General features: G+C 37.2%; 3 protein-coding genes across 5 annotated transcripts; 1 reads left to right on the forward strand and 2 right to left on the reverse strand.

Annotated features, from left to right (window-relative positions):
* Window positions 1-735: 735 nt before the first annotated feature.
* Window positions 736-7,425, reverse strand: LOC103975060 (uncharacterized). 3 transcript variants are annotated; one of them, XM_009389975.3, is made up of 9 exons: window positions 6,773-7,425; window positions 4,913-5,019; window positions 4,574-4,642; window positions 4,093-4,208; window positions 3,935-3,989; window positions 3,537-3,657; window positions 3,321-3,368; window positions 1,075-1,169; window positions 736-992 (listed from the first exon to the last, which is right to left on the reverse strand). In XM_009389975.3, exons 1-9 carry the CDS (start codon window positions 6,855-6,857, stop codon window positions 891-893), a joined length of 798 nt encoding a protein of 265 aa, XP_009388250.2. In that variant the 5' UTR covers window positions 6,858-7,425; the 3' UTR covers window positions 736-890. The 3 variants fall into 3 exon arrangements, with proteins under 3 accessions (XP_009388250.2, XP_009388256.2, XP_064957950.1); XM_009389981.3 differs by having other exon boundaries at window positions 4,913-5,007; window positions 6,773-7,392; XM_065101878.1 differs by having other exon boundaries at window positions 4,913-4,998; window positions 6,773-7,006.
* Window positions 7,426-9,510: 2,085 nt separating this feature from the next.
* Window positions 9,511-14,254, reverse strand: LOC135608839 (uncharacterized). The gene is made up of 6 exons (XM_065101887.1): window positions 14,075-14,254; window positions 12,962-13,050; window positions 12,799-12,874; window positions 11,909-12,186; window positions 10,665-10,703; window positions 9,511-10,047 (listed from the first exon to the last, which is right to left on the reverse strand). The coding sequence occupies exons 4-6, from the start codon at window positions 12,110-12,112 to the stop codon at window positions 9,859-9,861; spliced, it is 432 nt and encodes a 143-aa protein (XP_064957959.1). The 5' UTR covers window positions 12,113-12,186; window positions 12,799-12,874; window positions 12,962-13,050; window positions 14,075-14,254; the 3' UTR covers window positions 9,511-9,858.
* A 1,148-nt stretch (window positions 14,255-15,402) lies between these two features.
* LOC135608857 (GTP-binding protein YPTM2) lies at window positions 15,403-19,134 on the forward strand. The gene is made up of 8 exons (XM_065101911.1): window positions 15,403-15,575; window positions 16,446-16,518; window positions 17,232-17,279; window positions 17,363-17,410; window positions 17,776-17,847; window positions 18,048-18,203; window positions 18,580-18,683; window positions 18,778-19,134. The coding sequence occupies exons 1-8, from the start codon at window positions 15,562-15,564 to the stop codon at window positions 18,869-18,871; spliced, it is 609 nt and encodes a 202-aa protein (XP_064957983.1). The 5' UTR covers window positions 15,403-15,561; the 3' UTR covers window positions 18,872-19,134.
* Window positions 19,135-19,230: the final 96 nt, after the last annotated feature.

Below are 19,230 nucleotides of genomic sequence, written 5' to 3' on the forward strand. Positions count from 1 at the left end.
AAATGCACATTTTAAATGTGTCCACACTTTTATTTCAAATGTTTTCCCAATAAATCAATCACGTTGGCCCTCCATGTATTTGATTGGGCCACGTGTGTGTATATATATATATATATATATATATATATATATATATATATATATATATATATGAGATTCTACCATTGGAAGTGACCATCAAATTTTGTGTTTAAGTCGTAGGATTACAAGTAAATGCAAATCATTGAAATTGCTGATATCTGACATTTCTTAGGTTGTTGTTTGTAGTGCAAAAAATTAGCTGGCTATGATTGGCACAGATATGAGATTGGATTAAAGACCACCGATGGATCTAAGAACATCTTCCCTGAAACTAGGTAAAGCTTCATCCTCTCACTTCAGGGAATTGTATATGTGATCCTCGAACTATAACAGTATAATCTGATTTCTTTGGGAGAACGGTGGTGCGAATTATTTATCCCAAAAGAAAAACTAAATTCATAACACAAAGGGTAAACAAAGGAGAGACGTGCGACAAACGTAGCAGACTTTATGGGCTTCAGCAAACCTTACACGCATCCCCCCCTCTTTTAATTATACATATATATTTGTCCAAAACTTACCTCTTAAGGGAGCTATAACTTCACCCTTTTCCTTGAGGTGTAACACCAGCCCTCCCCTCATTCTCTTGGTTCCATGGTCGAAGCCACAACAAATCCTCACCAACGGAGAAACTATTACCAGTAACAGAAAAGATAGGAAAAGAGCTTGCTTTTGATCTCGAGCTACGAACAATTATAATGCACTTGGAAAAACCCAAAAGAAGAGAACGTCAAAGCACACAAAGAAAACAACTGCATCCAAGTTTCTTGGCCATCAGACTCAAAATATAGAATAAGAGGTTGAGGTTGTTAACGACGAAGAAGACTATAAGAAGGCAAATCCTCGATTCGACTGACATCTTCTAGCACTAGCTCTTGCTCCAGCTGATGGCGTGTTGATTTCATGACCGTCTGGATGGACCAGCACGAGTTAATAACAAAAGTATCACAAGGCAAAATGGGTAAATATCATTTAAAGCAGCACATAACATACGTTGAAGTCCATGTACGAGGCACGCATAGCAAGCCATTGTTGATCCATCAACTTGAAAGTTATGCAGTACAATACGTCAAACGCCCGGTCATTCTCTGAAACAAAATAAAAGCACTCCTCTTAAGCGTAACGCTTGCGTTAGTAAGTTAGTTTGACTTAAGACACTTGATGGACAGGAAATAAAAAGGAGAATGAAGATGCCAGCCGAAGAAACAAATCAAAATATATAATTTTTAATTGCCTGAAGTTTCACAAAGAAATTAGGATAGAGAACATGAAAGCAACAGATAAAAAAAAGTAAAAAAGAGTTCCTTTTTTGGTGGGAAAAAAGTGTAAAGCTCGCAGAATTCAAGTAGGACAAACATTCAAGGTTAAGTCCCGCTTCTTGAATCCAAATATTCACAACCCAACATCTTCATCAATGTACAGGCAAACATCTAATGCAAAGACCTTGAAGATAAAGAGGATTTTTATCAATGTTTTGGCTTTTGTCTTTGAACCAGCCATAGGATAACTTTGCAACTACTCATCCACCAGCTGGATCACTCGTGTTATTAATTTAACCCAAAAAAGGCAGGGTTGTCTAGTGGGAATTAAGTAAAAAGTTCTGATTTGAGGACAACCTGAAAAGTCATAGTGCTAAAGAAAAGGAAGCCCCATTGCACAAGGCTCCAACCAATATCTGGTTAGGGAGATCAGAATCAATAAATACAGCCTTACCAACACATAAAGAAAGACCCTGATTACAAAGGTTGCAAAGGAGCAACCTTCCTATGGTGCCAACACTTGTCCTAAGCTACAAGAGCGTGTTGGTGGTGTTCCCTAATAATGATTTGCCACAGAACATAGAAACCTAAGCCACAAATAAATATTTCACGTAAAGCCAATCAATCAACTGCTTTTTTGCAAGAACCTCTACAGATATCAGACAAATAATCTTCCTACAAGTAGTAAGTCAAAAGGCCCAAAATTGAAAGATATAAGAAGAATTCTAAACATTTTACCTATGAATTATCAATTCATGTTCTTGAGACCTCTCCTTAGAAAACCTAATCAAATGTTGACTATGAAGGTTTTCTATTGCCAGGAGACTACTAGAGACCATTCAAATTTAAATGAAGAAATAAGCAGGACTACAACTTCATCTAGAGACAAGATTGTCTATAGGTCAAAGTTACATGGTTAACAATTCATCACATAAAGTGATTCAACAAAATATTGAGAGTCATTAAAACAGGGGTTTTAATACCGTTCCGTACCGTCCGATACAGGCAGTAAATACCAATCCGCCAGCAAACCTGCACGCGGACCACCCGCTATCAGGTAGTATCAGCCTGGCTACGACGAGACGAGGAGAGGAAGAAGAGGTCGTTCGAAGAAGAGGGACAAGCATCGAAGAAGAGGGAGAAGCATTGAGAAAGAGGATCGCGGAATCACCGATGTGCCGTCGCCAGCATCTCGATGAACCTAAACCCGTCGAACCTCGGTGCGAATTTGTCTTCCATACCCTTTCTCGATACCGATTCAGTGCCACCCTCCCTTGACGATCCCGATCTAAGAGGTAACAACGAGGAGAGTCGTATCTCTTTGGAGGAGGAGCTAGAGGCGCGGAGATCAGCGAAGTCGGTAGTGAGAGTAGTGAAAGAGGCAACAGCAAGGAAGGCGGCGAAGACCCCGACCTTCTTTATCTTCGAACGATCTCCTTCATCTATTGCCACCGCACGGAGAACCTTCCGATGTCGTCTTTCTTCTCCCCACCTCCTTGACGTTGAAGGCCACAGACGAGACAAGGAGAAGAAGCACAAGGCTACCGCTCAACACGCCCTGTATCCTCTTTATATCTTTTTATATCTTTATATATTGATTTTTATATCTTTTTTATATAAAAAGATATATATTATATATCTTTTTTATATAAAAAGATATATATTATATATCTTTTTTATATAAAAAAATATATATTTTTATATTTTTATATTAATTATATATATTTATTTTTATATATTTAGTACCGCTCGATACCAAAATTGATTTTTATATTTTTCTAAGCATACCGCTCGGTACACCGTACCGTACCATACCGAACAAACTCGGTATACCGATAAGGTATGAAATTTCAATCCTTACATTAAAACACAATAACCAATTCTTGGAAAACAAAGATATGAAGCATGCTATAACCACTACCATTGCTAAATTAATTTCTCGACAATGAACTCATAAAAATAAAAAGTTTTTAAACTTACCTGAGAGTAGCTTCAGAAATATAGCTCCAATGATTGACCTTGGTTTGGCTGCAATTATCAAAGTAGTCTGTTAGTGGTGTTAATGGAGTTTTAAAATATGTTGGAGACAGTTGAGATATCTATAGTTTAATCGATTGCTTAGGTAAGCCATCAATACCAATCAAGTCAAAAGAGTTTGCTAACAAAACCAATAAAATAATTGAGTAAAGTACAAACCAGCTTGAAGATCAAGCATTTGTATGAGCATGAATGTTATATTTACACCAGCTACTGCAAAGGGGTATTCCCATAGAGCTCGGTCACCATCCTGCTTCCTGAGGAGATCCTGGAAGGATTTCTGCATGGAAAATTCTGTAGGACTTCAGATTACAGCTAAAGGAGACAATGACAACCAGGTTACTAACAAGAAGACCAGCTGAATGATGCAAACTGTGATGGTGATAGGACATCCCAGTCTGCAGCATCAATATCATTTAACATCTTGTTACAGTTGAAAAATAGTAGTCACAGCAAAATCAAAATCCTTTTTTTTTGTCTTAGACCAAGGACATATTAAAATTGTTCTGCACTTAAACTTTACTAGTAGATAGCAGAAAAATAGAAAATTGACTTACAGGATAATTCCTGGCAAAGAATAATAGGTTTTCTAATGATATGAAACCACCACCCCTGCAACACAAGAGCAAAGATAGTTTCCAGATCTTATAATTAAACCAAAGGTGAAAGTAATTAGCAAATATTATTATGAAAAAGGTAAGCAAAGTATTAGCACCTAAAATCTGTTGAAGGATCTTTTCCTTGCCATCCCATTTCCTTCCATTGTTCAGAGATTAAATCACGGAGTTCGATTCCAGGATAAGCAGCATACCAGAGGCCCCTCAAGGCTTCCTAACAAAAGTTTAATGATCAGACAAACCAAGAAGAAATGCTGTTGAATATACGCACATATGGGCTCAACCAACAAGATAGATGTAAATATTACACTCTTAAAAGCCTGCTTAAAGTATCCCAAGTACAAGAGACGACATGATCACAACTAACATATTGACCCCTTTTTCACTTTAAATATAGAGATCAAGTAACCAACATAATCACATGTCACAAAAGAAGATATTGATGTTGATACACATTACAGACAGAAAAAGTTCAACAGAACAGACAACAAAAAAGAATCAATTAGATAACTAGAAAAACCAAATGTAGATATTTAGAAATAAAATATATATGTTACAATCATGTTTTAGGCTTACTACCTGGTGCTCTTTCTTCGAATTATCATAAGAAACATCAAGTCGGTATTGTAACCTATGCAAGCATTCCTCCTGCAAGAATGTTAAATCATCAACTTTTATTCAGCTTTTCAACTTTTGAAAGCCAAAAACGAAATCCATGGTTCTCCATATATGATATTGACAAAGCAATGTAGCTCTTACAAAATCAACATCTACCTCATTGAGAGAAGAGAAAGAGAGAGAGAGAGAGAGAGAGAGAGAGAGAGAGAGAGAGTTGACTGAAGGAGAAAATGTATTGTATTGAATGTTTTTATATCATACAACTTAATGTGCAAATAATCAATGTTAGTAGGAGGTTACCTGAGAAGGTGTTAGGTCAAAAGATACACGAGCATCACTTTCTCTTCCTTGGGCACAAACACATGAAAAACCTTTTCCAATCCAAGCTGTTGATCCTGTGACAACCTCTATAAATAACAAAAGCTAATGAATGCAAAGGTATAAGAAACATATATACATATTTATTGATATAATTATAGAGTGCCTTAGCTCACCCTACATAACATCTCAGCACTAACTATAAAATTTAACAGCACCTACTATCATTTTAAGTGAAAAAAAAAACTTTTAATTTTCTTTACAATTTGTAATATAAGGATTACAAGAAGCAATGAAGTGCAAATTTAGGGAATAGAAACAATTTGCATGGCTCCAACAAATTTCAACTTTAAGGAACTTTGGTGAATTAGGAAGATGAGAGTTTATGTAAATCCCTGTGAAGGCATGACCAAGTCTCATATTCATTGTCGAAGAGAAGCATGATGATCTGAATAACTATCAGCTCGAGCAATAATCATGATAGTGATCTTCTTCTAGTAAGGTCATATTGCACATCTGAGACCCTATTCATATGGCTAACTCTCCATATTTAATTCCAGAATTCAGCTGTCATTATCTTTCCCGTCCATACAATGTGTGTCCCAACCCCCCCCCCCCCCACCAAAAGAAAAGCCATAACAGAACTCAGTTAAGTTTGATTAAAAAGGTTATATCACCCAGTGCATGAGGCTTCCACAAATGCAGGATCTAGGGAGGGCCTTCCCTCTAAATATAGAGAGATTATTTTCGTGGCTCGAACCCTAGATCACAAAGGAACAACTTACCGTTGTACCAAGGCCCACCCTCTAGCTAAGTTTGATTATATGATTTAAATAAAGACTCTGATCCTAGATTTTGAAAATTAATGTAAAGAAGTTAAAGAACATCTTGCTCTTGGACTTTTTGCTTCTAAACTTATCATTTTTTGTGGCAGGATGTTGGTTTCTCAGTAGCCAAGTGCATATTTGCATTTTATGACATAATGCAACAATTGGCAATAGATCGACCAATATTAAAATTCTTCATAGGAGCTTGCAAAAACTCACTGATCTCACCTGGATATCATCATATTTGTAATAGCCATTCTCCAATCCTCTGTTTTGTATTGGCTAAAAAATAACACCATTTGGTGCTTGATCATAGGATTTGACTCACGTCACTCACCAATTAATTAATACCATTTAGATCCATGCTTTTCTTTTTTACATGAAATTCTCATGATATGGGTTCTATCACTTCTGAGGTGACCTCATACCATCACTAGGGAAGCTAGCCCAGCAAGTTCCCAACACTTTCTCCTCTTCTTTTCTATTTAAAGCACTCAGCAAAGTTCATTATCTCGCTCCTCTATTAAATCTTCATCTACTGCGGGTGCTTCTTCCATCTTTTCATGCTTTTTTTTAATCAATTTTCAAATCACTCAACAAAATTAATGTCTCTACCTTTGCTCGATCTTCTGCAAAACTGCATAACAAAAACAAGCATTCAGAACAACTATGTGCCGTGGAAGAAGCTTCTCATGAAATCCATATCGATCATGGAAAATCAGTTACCCAAAGATTATGCCAATGCAAGACTTTACCGGCAATATAAAAGAATAAACAATACCAAAAGATGATCAAATTCCGAAAGATGAGCAGAGAAAATTGGGCAACCTAAACTTGCAATCAAAGACTCAGAAATACATCGGTATTCAGAAGTCCAAGCATAAACAAAGATGCTTCAGAAACTATTTGCTGAGTGCGTCCGCCCACCGGTGGCAGGCTAACCCATGACCATCAACTTCAATATTTTCCCAAACAGAGAAAGAGAGGGAGGTAAGAGAAGCGGTTTGCCACATACCCGGTGTCGAATGGTAGACGCTTCCTCGATCCGGCCCCTGAGATATTCTTCTGACCTCCACAAAGGACCCGCCATTCTCATCCATCTCCCCTCTCGGCCACTTCCCCTAACCCGCCAAACAACGCCTCATCTCAACCCGAACCTCCACCCAACCCTCAATTCTCCCCGTAAGCTCTTTCGAGAACCACACGGCAACATAAAACTAGGGTTCCTCCAGCACAAGTACGCCGAACACGATTAAAAGGAAGCGCAGGTGGGAAGAAACAAAAAAGGGGCACAAACCCGCTCTAAAGACGGCGATTCAAATTCCCCAGCGCGGCAAGGACACCGCATCCGGCGAGGAGAAATCAAAAGGAAGAGAAGAGGCGTAGCGCCTGTGAGATCGCCGGCGAGAACAGGAGAGGAGAGAAGAGTGGAAAGCGTCGGAGCTCTCTTCCCCTTCAACCCTTGCGGCCTCTCGCTCTCTCGCAGGTGCAGCCTTCTTTGCCTCGCTCTCCCTTCCGCCGTCGCTCCCTCGCTCGCCTTCTCTGACTCCCCCGCTCGCACGCAGCTCGAGTTGGCGAATCCCCTATTTAATTCCAAGCGGCGTGCGAAAATAAACCATTAAGAATGTATTAACGTGCGGAATTGGAAATGGGAGTCTGACATTTGCGAAGTCAAAGTACAGTATACTTTAGGATTTTATTTCTCCGTTGGCTTCTTCTGTTGCCTCCAAAGTAAATGAGTGCCGAATCGGATGCCACCACACACACACACTACTTTGATTCCGAGTCAATTTTGTGTCGGCTAAATGGGGACGTGGCGGGTCCCGCCGTGCGACTTCTATCAGTTCCACCTGATTCATCGGGGGGCCCGATGGGCCGCACATCGACCTCAGTTTGTTCCGTCTTTAGGTGTCATTCTGTGCGACCACTTCTCTCGAAAGTGTCGTGGCAACACGCGCCACGTAAAAGAGAAGCGTCGGGACCTCCGTTATAAAGTGAGCCTCAAAAAATAATATATATCAGAACCGCTGATGATCATTCCATCAAGTATATCATGGACGTTCATTTGATTTTTATAGGCTTTTCTGCTGTATTTTTATACTTGCTTTACTAAGATTATTACGTCAGACTCATCTGACTCAAAATGTCCACCTTGATATTTCCGGTCAGTAGTTTAATGGGGTGGGTAATTAAGACAAACTCTCAGGTATCGGATCAGGACGACTCGGATCGAGATCCGAGCCCACGTGGCGTCGATCACTAAGTCAAATGAGTAATTAATTTCCGACATAAGTTGGCGAGAACACACATGCTTTGGAGGGCATTTAATTATTGGTTTCGGAGGATCCGATGCTACCGGTTAATTGTATTTGTAATGAAATAGAGTAATTTGAGGATGAAGAATATGAAATGTCGGGATAATATAAAATTAAAATAGCAAATTAAAAGTATAAAGCTTAAGAAAGAAGTAAAAGACTTTGTGGTAAGATGAAACCTGGTCGACTTAATCTCTTTTAACAGATCAAATAATTAAAACAAATTAAGAACATAATCAGAAAAAAAATAAAAAAAAAAGGAGGAAATTTTTTTGTTGAAAATAATGGTGATTATTTAGAACTCTAATTGTAGAGCTTAAAAAATACCCTAAAAATAAAAAAAAAAATGTATAGTGCAATGCACATCTCGTTTTAACGAGGGTGGTTAATATAATAATCCTAAAGGATTTTTAATTTTTTTATAAAATATTTCCAACAGGAGAATCCAAATAAGATGGGTGGTGGGACCAGCGAGATGAGGATGGCATCCCACACCAACCAAAAAGGAAAAGAAATTACAGCATGGGGGAAACAATTGATGCAGAGAGGATAAGGCTTCATTTTGGAGCAACCCAAATCTCTCTCTCTCTCTCTGCCGACTACTGTTTGAGGAAAAGCTTGCATGAACCATAAGAAAGCTTCACTTCCCTTTCTCAGTTGGCTTGGCTCCACTGTAAAGGACTCCCGAGTAATAGTTCTAAGATCTCCAAAAGTTTGCAGGTATAAATATGAGGCAACCTTCCCCCTTTCACATGTTAGTCACTGAGGATGCCATAAAATAGGAGAAGGTTATAAATGCAACTGGATGCATATACCATCTGTGGGAACATATATAAATGACTAATCAAGAATGCTGGGAAAAATAACTTCATGTTACAGGAAATTTTCAGTAGCATAGACCATATACAACCAAACAAATATAAGAAATATATTAGCTGAACCACATCAACATCCCAAACTAGTGAGAAAAAGTTCTCCCATAAGAAAGTTCAATCTTACATGCTACAATATACTACAACCATAATTTATTGGTCTTTGCCACAATGCTTACATAAATTTGTCTTGACTATGATTGCTCTCGATTACAACAATGCAAAGGTGAGAAGAAAGGGCAAAGGAAAAGACTATTGATCGGAGTAAACCTTGGGTCACCCAATCATTGATTCAACCGATGGATTAACTGATCAGGCTGTAGATTTAAATTTTTTTTCTTAAAGAAGTGAAATATATACATATATATTAAGTTAAAAATGTAAATCATATCAACAATATTTAAAAAATAATTTTTAAATAATATAGTGAAAGAAGATGATAAAGACGAAGCGAATACATTGAGACAATGAAAGAATAATGAATATAATAAATTTTGTTCTTTTGTTCTTACAATAAAAAGACTTAAATATCTTTTTAAAAAATTAAATATCATTGAGAACAAATAAAAAGCAAAGATGTTTCAATCATTTCAAGGGCTCAAAATGATTCAATAAGTGAATTGGACCGATAGAGAGTCCAGTTTCCGATTTTTCCAATTCGACCAATTGATTTGTTCATGACCCTAAATGAAAAAAAAAAAAATGAAATATGGTTGCAAGAAACAATTTTATGACAGAAGAAAACACTCTTATCAAAGCTTCAAAAGTTAAATAAGAAGCTCAAAACATAAAGAATCTGGGCAATTCCTTTGTATCTTCCTAGCTGATGGTAGTGATATGTGAGATATGAGCTACCAAACCCAGTGAGATAATGATGCTGGAGTGGGCATTGGGTGCATATTAAGATTTAAATGCTATCTTGCTGCCTTTCTTCTTCTTCTACGGCATTTGAAACAGTCAGAACACGGGTAATAGACTTCTGTTCTACTGACATCCTTTGTTTGAAGCCTGCAAGGTGAAACCTTAAAATCCTCTACGAGTACTTGTCGCAGCTTCAGATTCTCGTCGATCAATTCTTCGATCGCTAGCTGATGCTTCAGCAGCTGATCACATAAATATACACAGATTGAGTTGCAAATACAACCACATGTTTGTATTGAAAGAAACTTGCTTTTCTTGGTGAAATTAATGGAAAGAAGTATCTTTTCAACGAGGTTCTCCTTGAAGAGTTAAACCTTTGAGTTCGATTAGAATGAATACTACATTAATCATGCTACCTTATCAGGCATACTTTCAGCAAACTTCTTCTCGAAAAACTAAACCTTTTAATTCGATTAGAATGAATTACACATCTAATTATGCTTATCAGGCATCCTTCCAACAAGGTTCTTGTTGAAAAGCTAAACGTTTGAATTTAATTAGAATGAATAGCACATCTAAGCATGCTACCTTATAGGCATACTTTCAACAAAGTTCATGTTGAAAAGCTAAACCTTTCGAGTCGATTAGAATGAATAACACTATCTAATAATGCTACCTTATTAGACATGTTCACCTAAGTTATATCCATTAGACTGTTGAAATCGAATGTAAAACATAAACAAAACAAACATTAAAAGAAAGGTAAAGCAAAGTCCTTGTGATTACATGAAGTGTCAAACAACCAGCTGCATATATCAGGTTCTGAGGCGACTGATATTATGTAAAAAGAATGACTTACCATTTGAAGTATATCGTTCTCTGTGAGCAAGTTTCCAGCCTGTAAAACAACACAAATCAGAAAAAATAAAAAAAAAAGAACTACAGGATAGCATCATCTTATTTATTTCCACAGGTAATTCAACTTATCAACCAGAAAATGGCCAAGTGGATGTGACAGAGGAAATGTTAGATACATTCTGAAACTCTGTAAATTCTGACCAATTTCTAATTGATAGCACGATGAGGTGGTACTTGGAGAACACAGAGAACCAAGCATCTGATTGGAACTAACTAATCCATATCCAACATCAATATAAGCAATGGCATATCCACTTTACTGATTTGGTCTGAACTTATTCTCCTTTATGGTATCATAGAGGTCATAAAACTTCTAAAATAAATTAGACTCATAAGAATTCTGGATAAAAAATAATAAAACATAAAAAAAGATTCTAATAATTCAAGGGCAGTAGGAAAATTTGGAGAGATTAACCATTAGAAGAAAGAAATATAAGAAACAAGGTCATGACGTGTAGCACGCTTGGCATCTAAATATAATTGGACAAACCAGACAAGAAAGAAAGGTTCTGTCACTCCTGATTTTCACCCAAGTATTTGGGAGGGATAGTATACTACATTTTGTCAATCCTTTTAAAGTTTATCTGTCTATTTAATATATGAAAGAATTAAATGACTCCCCCATTTGAATTTGTTTCACAATCTTCATTTTAGTTAACCAATATGGATGGTCAAGTTATCAAATAGAAAACTAGTTCTTATTAGTGAAGTCCATGGCCAATAAGAATTAAAGAGGTATTTGTCATTAAGTTGTTGGATAATGTTTCATTTTGATGATTATCATGATGCATTCAACAGACATATAGATGATATATGTGCATTATAATCTTTCTTACTATCAGATATTAACAATATAATGTCTTTTACTATTTCTTGTTCTGTGTTGAGATAAATGGATATGTAACACTAGGCATAAATTGTAAAATTTTTGCTGGAGTAATTCTGCTAGAAATATTTTAAGACAAGCTAAGCATGGAAGGTGAAAAAGAGAGAAAGAAAGTTGCTTCTTGATCTTCATTGATGGACCAAACAAGAATATGACATTATGTGTGATACGTTAAGTCATTTTTCTACTATTTCAAATATATTTAGAGAATAGAAGTAAGCAAGTAGAGTTATCAACAATAAATCAACTACAAACTTAGTAGTTTAGGTTGAATGCAGTATTTAAAATATGTCATATACCACTTCAACAAGTTTGACCTCAGTATCCTTGAAAAGTGGATCCTGCAAGAAACTGTTGATAACTTTTTCAGTACGACTTGCAACTGACTTCTCTAATGGTGTCTCTTTTGATGCATTAGGACTATGCCTAGCTTCTTCAGCAGGTCTTTCATCATTCATCGAATATCCATAGCTACTGCCAGTACTTCCAGATTTCAAATCCATGACATTCTCACTTGAGAGTTGTGCATTTTCAACAGGAGTTCCACTTAGCACCTTGGTGCTGCTCTGACCAGGACCTGGGATGGAGAAGATCATGATGAATATAGGAAGTGTAGCTGGTTTTTCTTCTGTTCAAAGTGTCAACATATAGTGGTTGCACTTCGAACCATTGACTCTAAAGAACTTTGTCTCATCATTCTAAACTGGGAAGAGCAAAAAATTACATGCAACCGTCTTGTGAAATCCAAGGAAAATCCACCTTACAACAAACGTCATAAGAACATATGACAATTACCATAGCTAAGATTTAAGAGAAAAAAATAGCCAGTATGCTATTTTGGTCATAAAAGGATGAAAAAAATTACTAAGTCACAAATTCATTAAATACTTCAACACAAAAAAAGTTTATCCATTGAGATCAATCGAAATAGCCTTGTCTGTTAAGAAGGTGGAAAAAAAAAAGTTCATCAATCAAATCTCAAGTGGATGTCAGTAGAGCAGAAAAATACAATAAATATGTTAAAAACAAGCAAACCCTGAACGGAGATAAAAGCATATGGTTAAGGTCTGAAAAAAAAATCATATTATTATATATGCAACTTTGATAAAAACTGCATCGTGTCATAGAAGAAAGAGAAGAATAAGGTTTAAAGCAACTCATAAGCTATTGATTGCTCAGAAATCCATACCTACACCAAAACCGTGGCCTAAACCAACCCCGCATCTGAAACCAACTTCAATGTTCTTAAAGCCCAACTTCTTTAGCTAATTGAGAAAACAAACGATAACGAGAATGAATAGAGTTCCTTATACAAGAGATCTTAACAGTTTACAATAACAATCTGCTCTTACAGAACTGTTGACATGCCTCCCAACTCCAGAAAAAGCATCAGTTGCACCTCTAGCAGCAGTCAGGACTTTCTGAACTGCTGGTATCACACCTGCATTACAAAGGTTTATCTGTTTGTTTCAATAAATATCGACAAAACGGCAACTAGTCATGAACACCAAAAGTACAAAAACAAGAATTCCTTGGTCAATTTAGTATTCCATTTCTTCCAAGGAACATATATAATGGACTTTTACATATGAATTCAGCATCTGCCCCATGCATGCATAAGACTCTGTAAAATTAATTCCACACAAGCAGCCCTACTGAACTGTCAAAAGTCCATGTATTGCATTCCATATTTGTCTATATATGAGGCTAACCATATCTGCGAATTAACATCCCACGGGGTTTCAGCCGGAGGATCAAAAGAAGTCAGAAATTTGACACTTAAAAGAATGACGAATACGAATAAGCACCAAAATAAAAGAGGAATTCAGATGTTATATAAATATTATACAAGGCAAAACAAATCAATAGTTTATACGACTTGTAATTTTGATAGTAGCAGTAATTTTGAAAAGAAAAATATATGTAAAAGACAGAGAAGAAGAGATGCAATACCACATTGTTCATACTTGAGAATTTCTCTCATTTTCAGAAAAAAAAAAAAAAACACTGTAGATTAGCTTTTTCAAACTTATTACCAATACCATAGAGAGAAATGAAAATGCTTACTTACATCAACCATACATTCATGCAAAGACACATATAGCTTAATGAAATCCTTGAACTAACTTATCAATATCAATACAAAGAACAACATTTCCTCCACTGAAACAAAGTAGAATTTCACAAAAAACCACGAAACAACCGGTAAAAATTAAGAACCGGTAATCCCACACTGCTGCATAACAATCTGACACTCGGAAATCATGCAATCCATATGCACGCAACACGTTCGTAAACTTTCCCAAGAAAGTTCACAGCCAACAAAAGATCAACAAATCAAACCCTACGAGATTGAATCGAACGCTGTCCGTTCCTGGCTTCCAAGAACCTTCTCAGATCCATCACGAAAACGACACAGGTGCAGCGACGGTGGGAGACGCGGGTTATGGAAGGGGAGGAATTACCTACATATATGGGTCGGCCAGCGCCGATGCCGACACCCGTAAAGACCTGAGCAACCTTGAGGGAGGAGGGATTCTCTAACGACAGCGCGTGGTCTCCATTGGTAGTGCAGATGGCAAAAGAAAAGATCACCGTAGACGAGGAATTGATGCCGCGCGCGAGCCGCAAGAAAAGAATAATAGAGAGAGAGAGAGAGAGAGAGAGAGAGAGAGAGTCGAGTGGCTAACCACTCAAAGTCATGTAAATGCATCGAAGAGGTTCTACTTGATAGACTTCTGCTTGCCCATCGAATGTAATGCCAATTTTTGACAGCGTATTGTTATAATCGGGTTAATTACATGACCTATTTACATTAACAAAATTTATATTAAAATTTTTATAATTATAAAAATAAAATATCTGATTTCATTTATCATCAATTTTATCGACAAGTACGAAAAATAATAAATAATAAATAATTTAAATATTTCAGTTATATTTTTTATGATGACAGATGATGAAGACGATAATACAGATATAAAGCATCACTTGGTAATTGCATAAGCATCAATACAGATGTCAAGCAATCATTACGTAGCTTTGTATCTACGTCGACATCGTTCGATAATTGTATTGGTATCGATGCAGATGTAAAGTGTATAAGTAACGACATAAATATAAAGCATTGACATATGTATTATCGTTTTACTCCTCTCTCTTTATCTCATATCTCGTCGCTGCTATCTCTCCTCATCAATAATAGTCACTCACGACTTTCATTAGTACCGTCATCCATCATCATCAAAAACATAATTAGAATATTAAAATTATATTTTTTTTATCGATTATTTTTATAGTAAAACCAATAACATTTAGATAAATAAAGTTTGATGTTTTACTTTCGTAATTATAAAAAAATTTAATCTAATTTTTTTTAAGATTAAAAATTGAGATACTAAAGTATCTAACTACATATACTAATTTTTAATTAGCCAGCTACAAGCTGATCTTATCAAACAATTTGTCCCGTTTTGACCTTAGAACGAAGTAACTTCGGGTGTGACGTGAGAAAATAAGCCTGATAATAAATATTGACACGTGAAGTTAAGAGCCACGTGTGAAATTGAGAGCCATGTAGGACGATGAGATTCATTATAGCAGATGGACGACTGGATCGAGGGAAGAGGATCGATGGACGGTACAGATTTAAGATCCAGGATCGTAACGCGCCCGATCTGGCTGCTCCTCCACGTGGGCGCGGCTTATTGGTACACGATGAACCAAAGACGATCTCAGCCGTCCATCGCACCTTCTTCGCGCTGTCCTCATCACGCCCCCTATGTGTTCACGCCTCGCAGCTCGGCTTTCCCCCGTTTCTTCTCCTCTCTCGATTCCAAAGGGGAGGGGCAGGGATCCGTCATCTTCGATCTCAGACCCTCCACCGATCACGCGCGAAGCCTCACGGTGAATCACACCCGGACGACCTCAGCCACCGGCTCCAGTCTTCGCCATGAATCCGGAGTAGTAAGTACCCCGACCTTGAGGCTAGTATTTGCATTGATGCCGGTAATTGAATTGCTTTCGTTTGAATCTCAAACTTATCCTCCATTCGGTCACGGAACTGGCGCTTAGGGTCTGTGAGTTTGATTCGTGCGGAGTCAGGTATCGGGGTTTCTGATGGATCGGAAAATTCTCTCTCGGCTGTGTAGGTCGGGTTTTATCGGCATGGTTGTCGATCACGAATTCGCATTCGTGCTTTAGATCGGCGATGTTGACCGGCTGTATTCGTCGGATCTGGTGGTGTGGTTTGAGATCCGGTGATTCTGATAGGTCTAGATCATAGTCTATTCCTCCATGCTTGGCGCTGGTTGATTTCATGTGCCCGAGTTATATATTGATAAGCGTAATCAAGTAATGGACCCATTTGATGGTTGTGGCAAAGTGGATCTGGGTCATCCATGGGAAATGATCGTTTGGTGCCCCTTTTGTGCGACAGGTGGTTGAGGGAGTTGCTCTGTTTTCGCTTTACAAAGACAAATCCAGTAGAATTTCTTGAGATTTTATGTATAAATCGATGGGCATTCCCTTTCTGTCGCAGTAATTGTATTCCTTGTGAAGAACTTGACAGCTGAGGCATTTGTCTTATTGACAATTCCTTGATATTGCTTTCCTTGACATGGTGGCCTGGTGAAGTTTTTTCCTTGACATTTTGACAATTGTTTGGTCATTTGCTCCCTTCTGGACAGTACTTGTAGTAGTTGATTTGCAAAATAGAATTTCAATTGCAGATGAATTGTATGCGATTTAGTTAATATAGGTCATAATGTGTAAATTGGTCTGGGATTCTTGGTGATTTTTGGTATGGAACTAACTTGAAGGGATGTTTCTTTGCAGTGACTATTTATTCAAACTTTTGCTCATTGGAGATTCGGGTGTTGGAAAATCATGCCTCCTCCTAAGATTTGCAGTAAGGAGCAAAATGTCTTTTTCTTGATAATGTCTTTGTATTTTAGAAATATTAACAAATCTGGATCTCATAGTTCAGTTACATGATTTTTTAACCTCTTTTTCTGTGATTGATATTAGGTGGTTGCCTTCTTATTTGAAAACATGGTTACAAAGTGATATCCATGAAGATGTTGGCCAAAAGATGGCTCTTTATATGTAACATAGGATCCAAACCTCATTTAGTATCTGTTTTATTCTGTCATTTATTAACCATGAAATCTTTAGTTGTATGTGGGAGTTCTGTGGAGTTTTGATTCATGGCAACAAGTCTTCCCAACTTGAATGATATACGGATCTGATTGATCTGAAGTAGGATAAAAACCTTGTCGATGTATATCTTTCCATATATTCTTTTCTTGATAATATGCTTACAAATTGAAGCACCACTATTTTTCATTGTTAATTTTATGATTACTGGCTGCTAACTTAGTATATCTTCGTTGAGTAGTTTCTAAACAAAAAAGCTTTTATTTAAAATATTGTTCTGGCATCAAACACTAGGACCAAACATCTACACTTGAGGTGCCCTTCGGGAAATGTTATAACATTGTAGTATTAAAGTTGGCATATTTGTGTTGAGGTGTAATACAAGCAAAGGTGCTAGATCTGGACTGCACAAGACTTTCATATTTGCAGAATTTATGGCATGACCTCTTTTATTTACTTTTGTAGGATGATTCTTACCTGGAAAGTTACATTAGCACTATTGGAGTTGACTTTGTAAGTGAGCTTTATCTTCTATACCGAGACAATGTAATGTTTCGACTAAATCATCTTACAAAGATATCTCTTTTCTTATCCAGAAAATTCGCACTGTTGAGCAAGACGGGAAGACCATTAAGCTTCAAATAGTGAGTTTATTAATATGATGTTTTTATTGTGTATCTATGACTATGAGATTATTTTTCTAATGTTCTAGATTGTGTATCTATGACTAAAACAACATCATATATATGTTTGCTGTTGAATGGTCTGTTACTTCTGGGGAGATGTTTTCCTTTATGCGATGTTCTCATGGAGGTTCATAATGTCAACTCTCTGTAGTCATGTCATAATCTGAGAATTCTAGCAGCAGATTTCATGTCATTCAAGATTTTCCAATGTTAACGTTGGAGACAGTTCTCTCTCAATAAACTAGATGTTAAGTGTAATTAGGCTTTGAGGTATCAATTTTCTAAGTTTTTCCTTGTTGAGACATTTTTTCTTATGGTTGCAGTGGGATACTGCCGGGCAAGAGCGTTTCAGAACAATCACGAGCAGCTATTACCGTGGTGCCCATGGTATCATTGTAAGCCTAGTCATTGCTTTCTGGACTTTAAACCAACTGTATCATTGTGTGAAATCCTCACTTTGTGAATCCAAACCAGATTTATGCTGTTCCATTTTGTCAACTCAAAGCCCATTTCTTGATCTAATTATCAATATAAATTATTAGTTATTTGCATGTGTACTGAAGCAGCTGCTCATTATCTGCACCTTGAGTTGCAGGTGGTATATGACGTGACAGATCAGGAGAGTTTTAACAACGTAAAGCAGTGGTTAAATGAGATTGATCGATATGCGAGCGACAGCGTGAATAAACTTTTGGTGGGGAACAAGTGCGATCTTACCGCGAACAAAGTTGTGTCATACGAGACAGCCAAGGTAATTTGGAACTATCATTAGCCTTTCTCATGTAAAGTCCTCGGACATCAGTTTCCAGAACTCTAGAACCAAAGATCACTGGCATTCTCAGTAGCTATGGTTGCCACTAGCGTGCCTATGAAAAAGAATCTAGGTTTGGGCTTTATATGAACTTGTGTGTTTGCTGAAATATCTCATGTTATATAATAGACTGATATTAAGTATGACCGACCAAGAAATGTGAGATTATGGTTTGACCAGTAAACATAAAGTGCAGCCCTCAACACATTAGGTACCTTTAAATGTATCTAAGTGATTTATTATCACGTAGCTTTTGCTGATGACCGACAAATGTTAGATACATGGATTGCTGATGTTTTTTTCCCCTATCATACAGGCTTTTGCTGATGAAATTGGTATCCCTTTCATGGAAACCAGTGCTAAGAATGCTACTAATGTGGAGCAGGCATTCATGGCCATGACTGCTTCCATCAAGGACAGGTATCACAACTCTATATGTCGAGTCTCGGAAACGATATTCCATATTTTTTTGAGTAGGTTGTCTTAAGTAGTAAGAGACTATACGATGATGCAGGATGGCCAGCCAACCAGCCATGAACAGTTCCAGACCACCAACAGTGCAAATACGTGGACAACCTGTCAACCAGAAGAGCTCCTGCTGCTCTTAGGCTCTTCTTCCTAAGTCTTCTGACTGGCATGTAGCAATTACTACTACTACTACTACTGCTCAGATTGATTGATACTCTTCTAAGTCCGTTCTTGGGAACGGTGAATCACTATTCCATTCTTTTTCTTGGTTATTAAGTTTGTACGAGTTGGGTATTTGGTAACATAATCTGTTTGGCTGACGACTCAGCTCTTGATCGTGTTCGTCTCTTGTAATACTCAGACAGACATGGCAACAAAACCGACTTCAGATCTTTTGTAATTCTATCTCTGACTCAGTAGAGGCTTATAGAAATAACACAATCCCATCCTATGATTATGTTGAAGAAAAGGAAAAGACCTATGGATTTTTTAGCATTTC

Source organism: Musa acuminata, chromosome BXJ1-2 (assembly GCF_036884655.1).
Source record: "Musa acuminata AAA Group cultivar baxijiao chromosome BXJ1-2, Cavendish_Baxijiao_AAA, whole genome shotgun sequence".
NCBI lineage: Eukaryota > Viridiplantae > Streptophyta > Magnoliopsida > Zingiberales > Musaceae > Musa > Musa acuminata.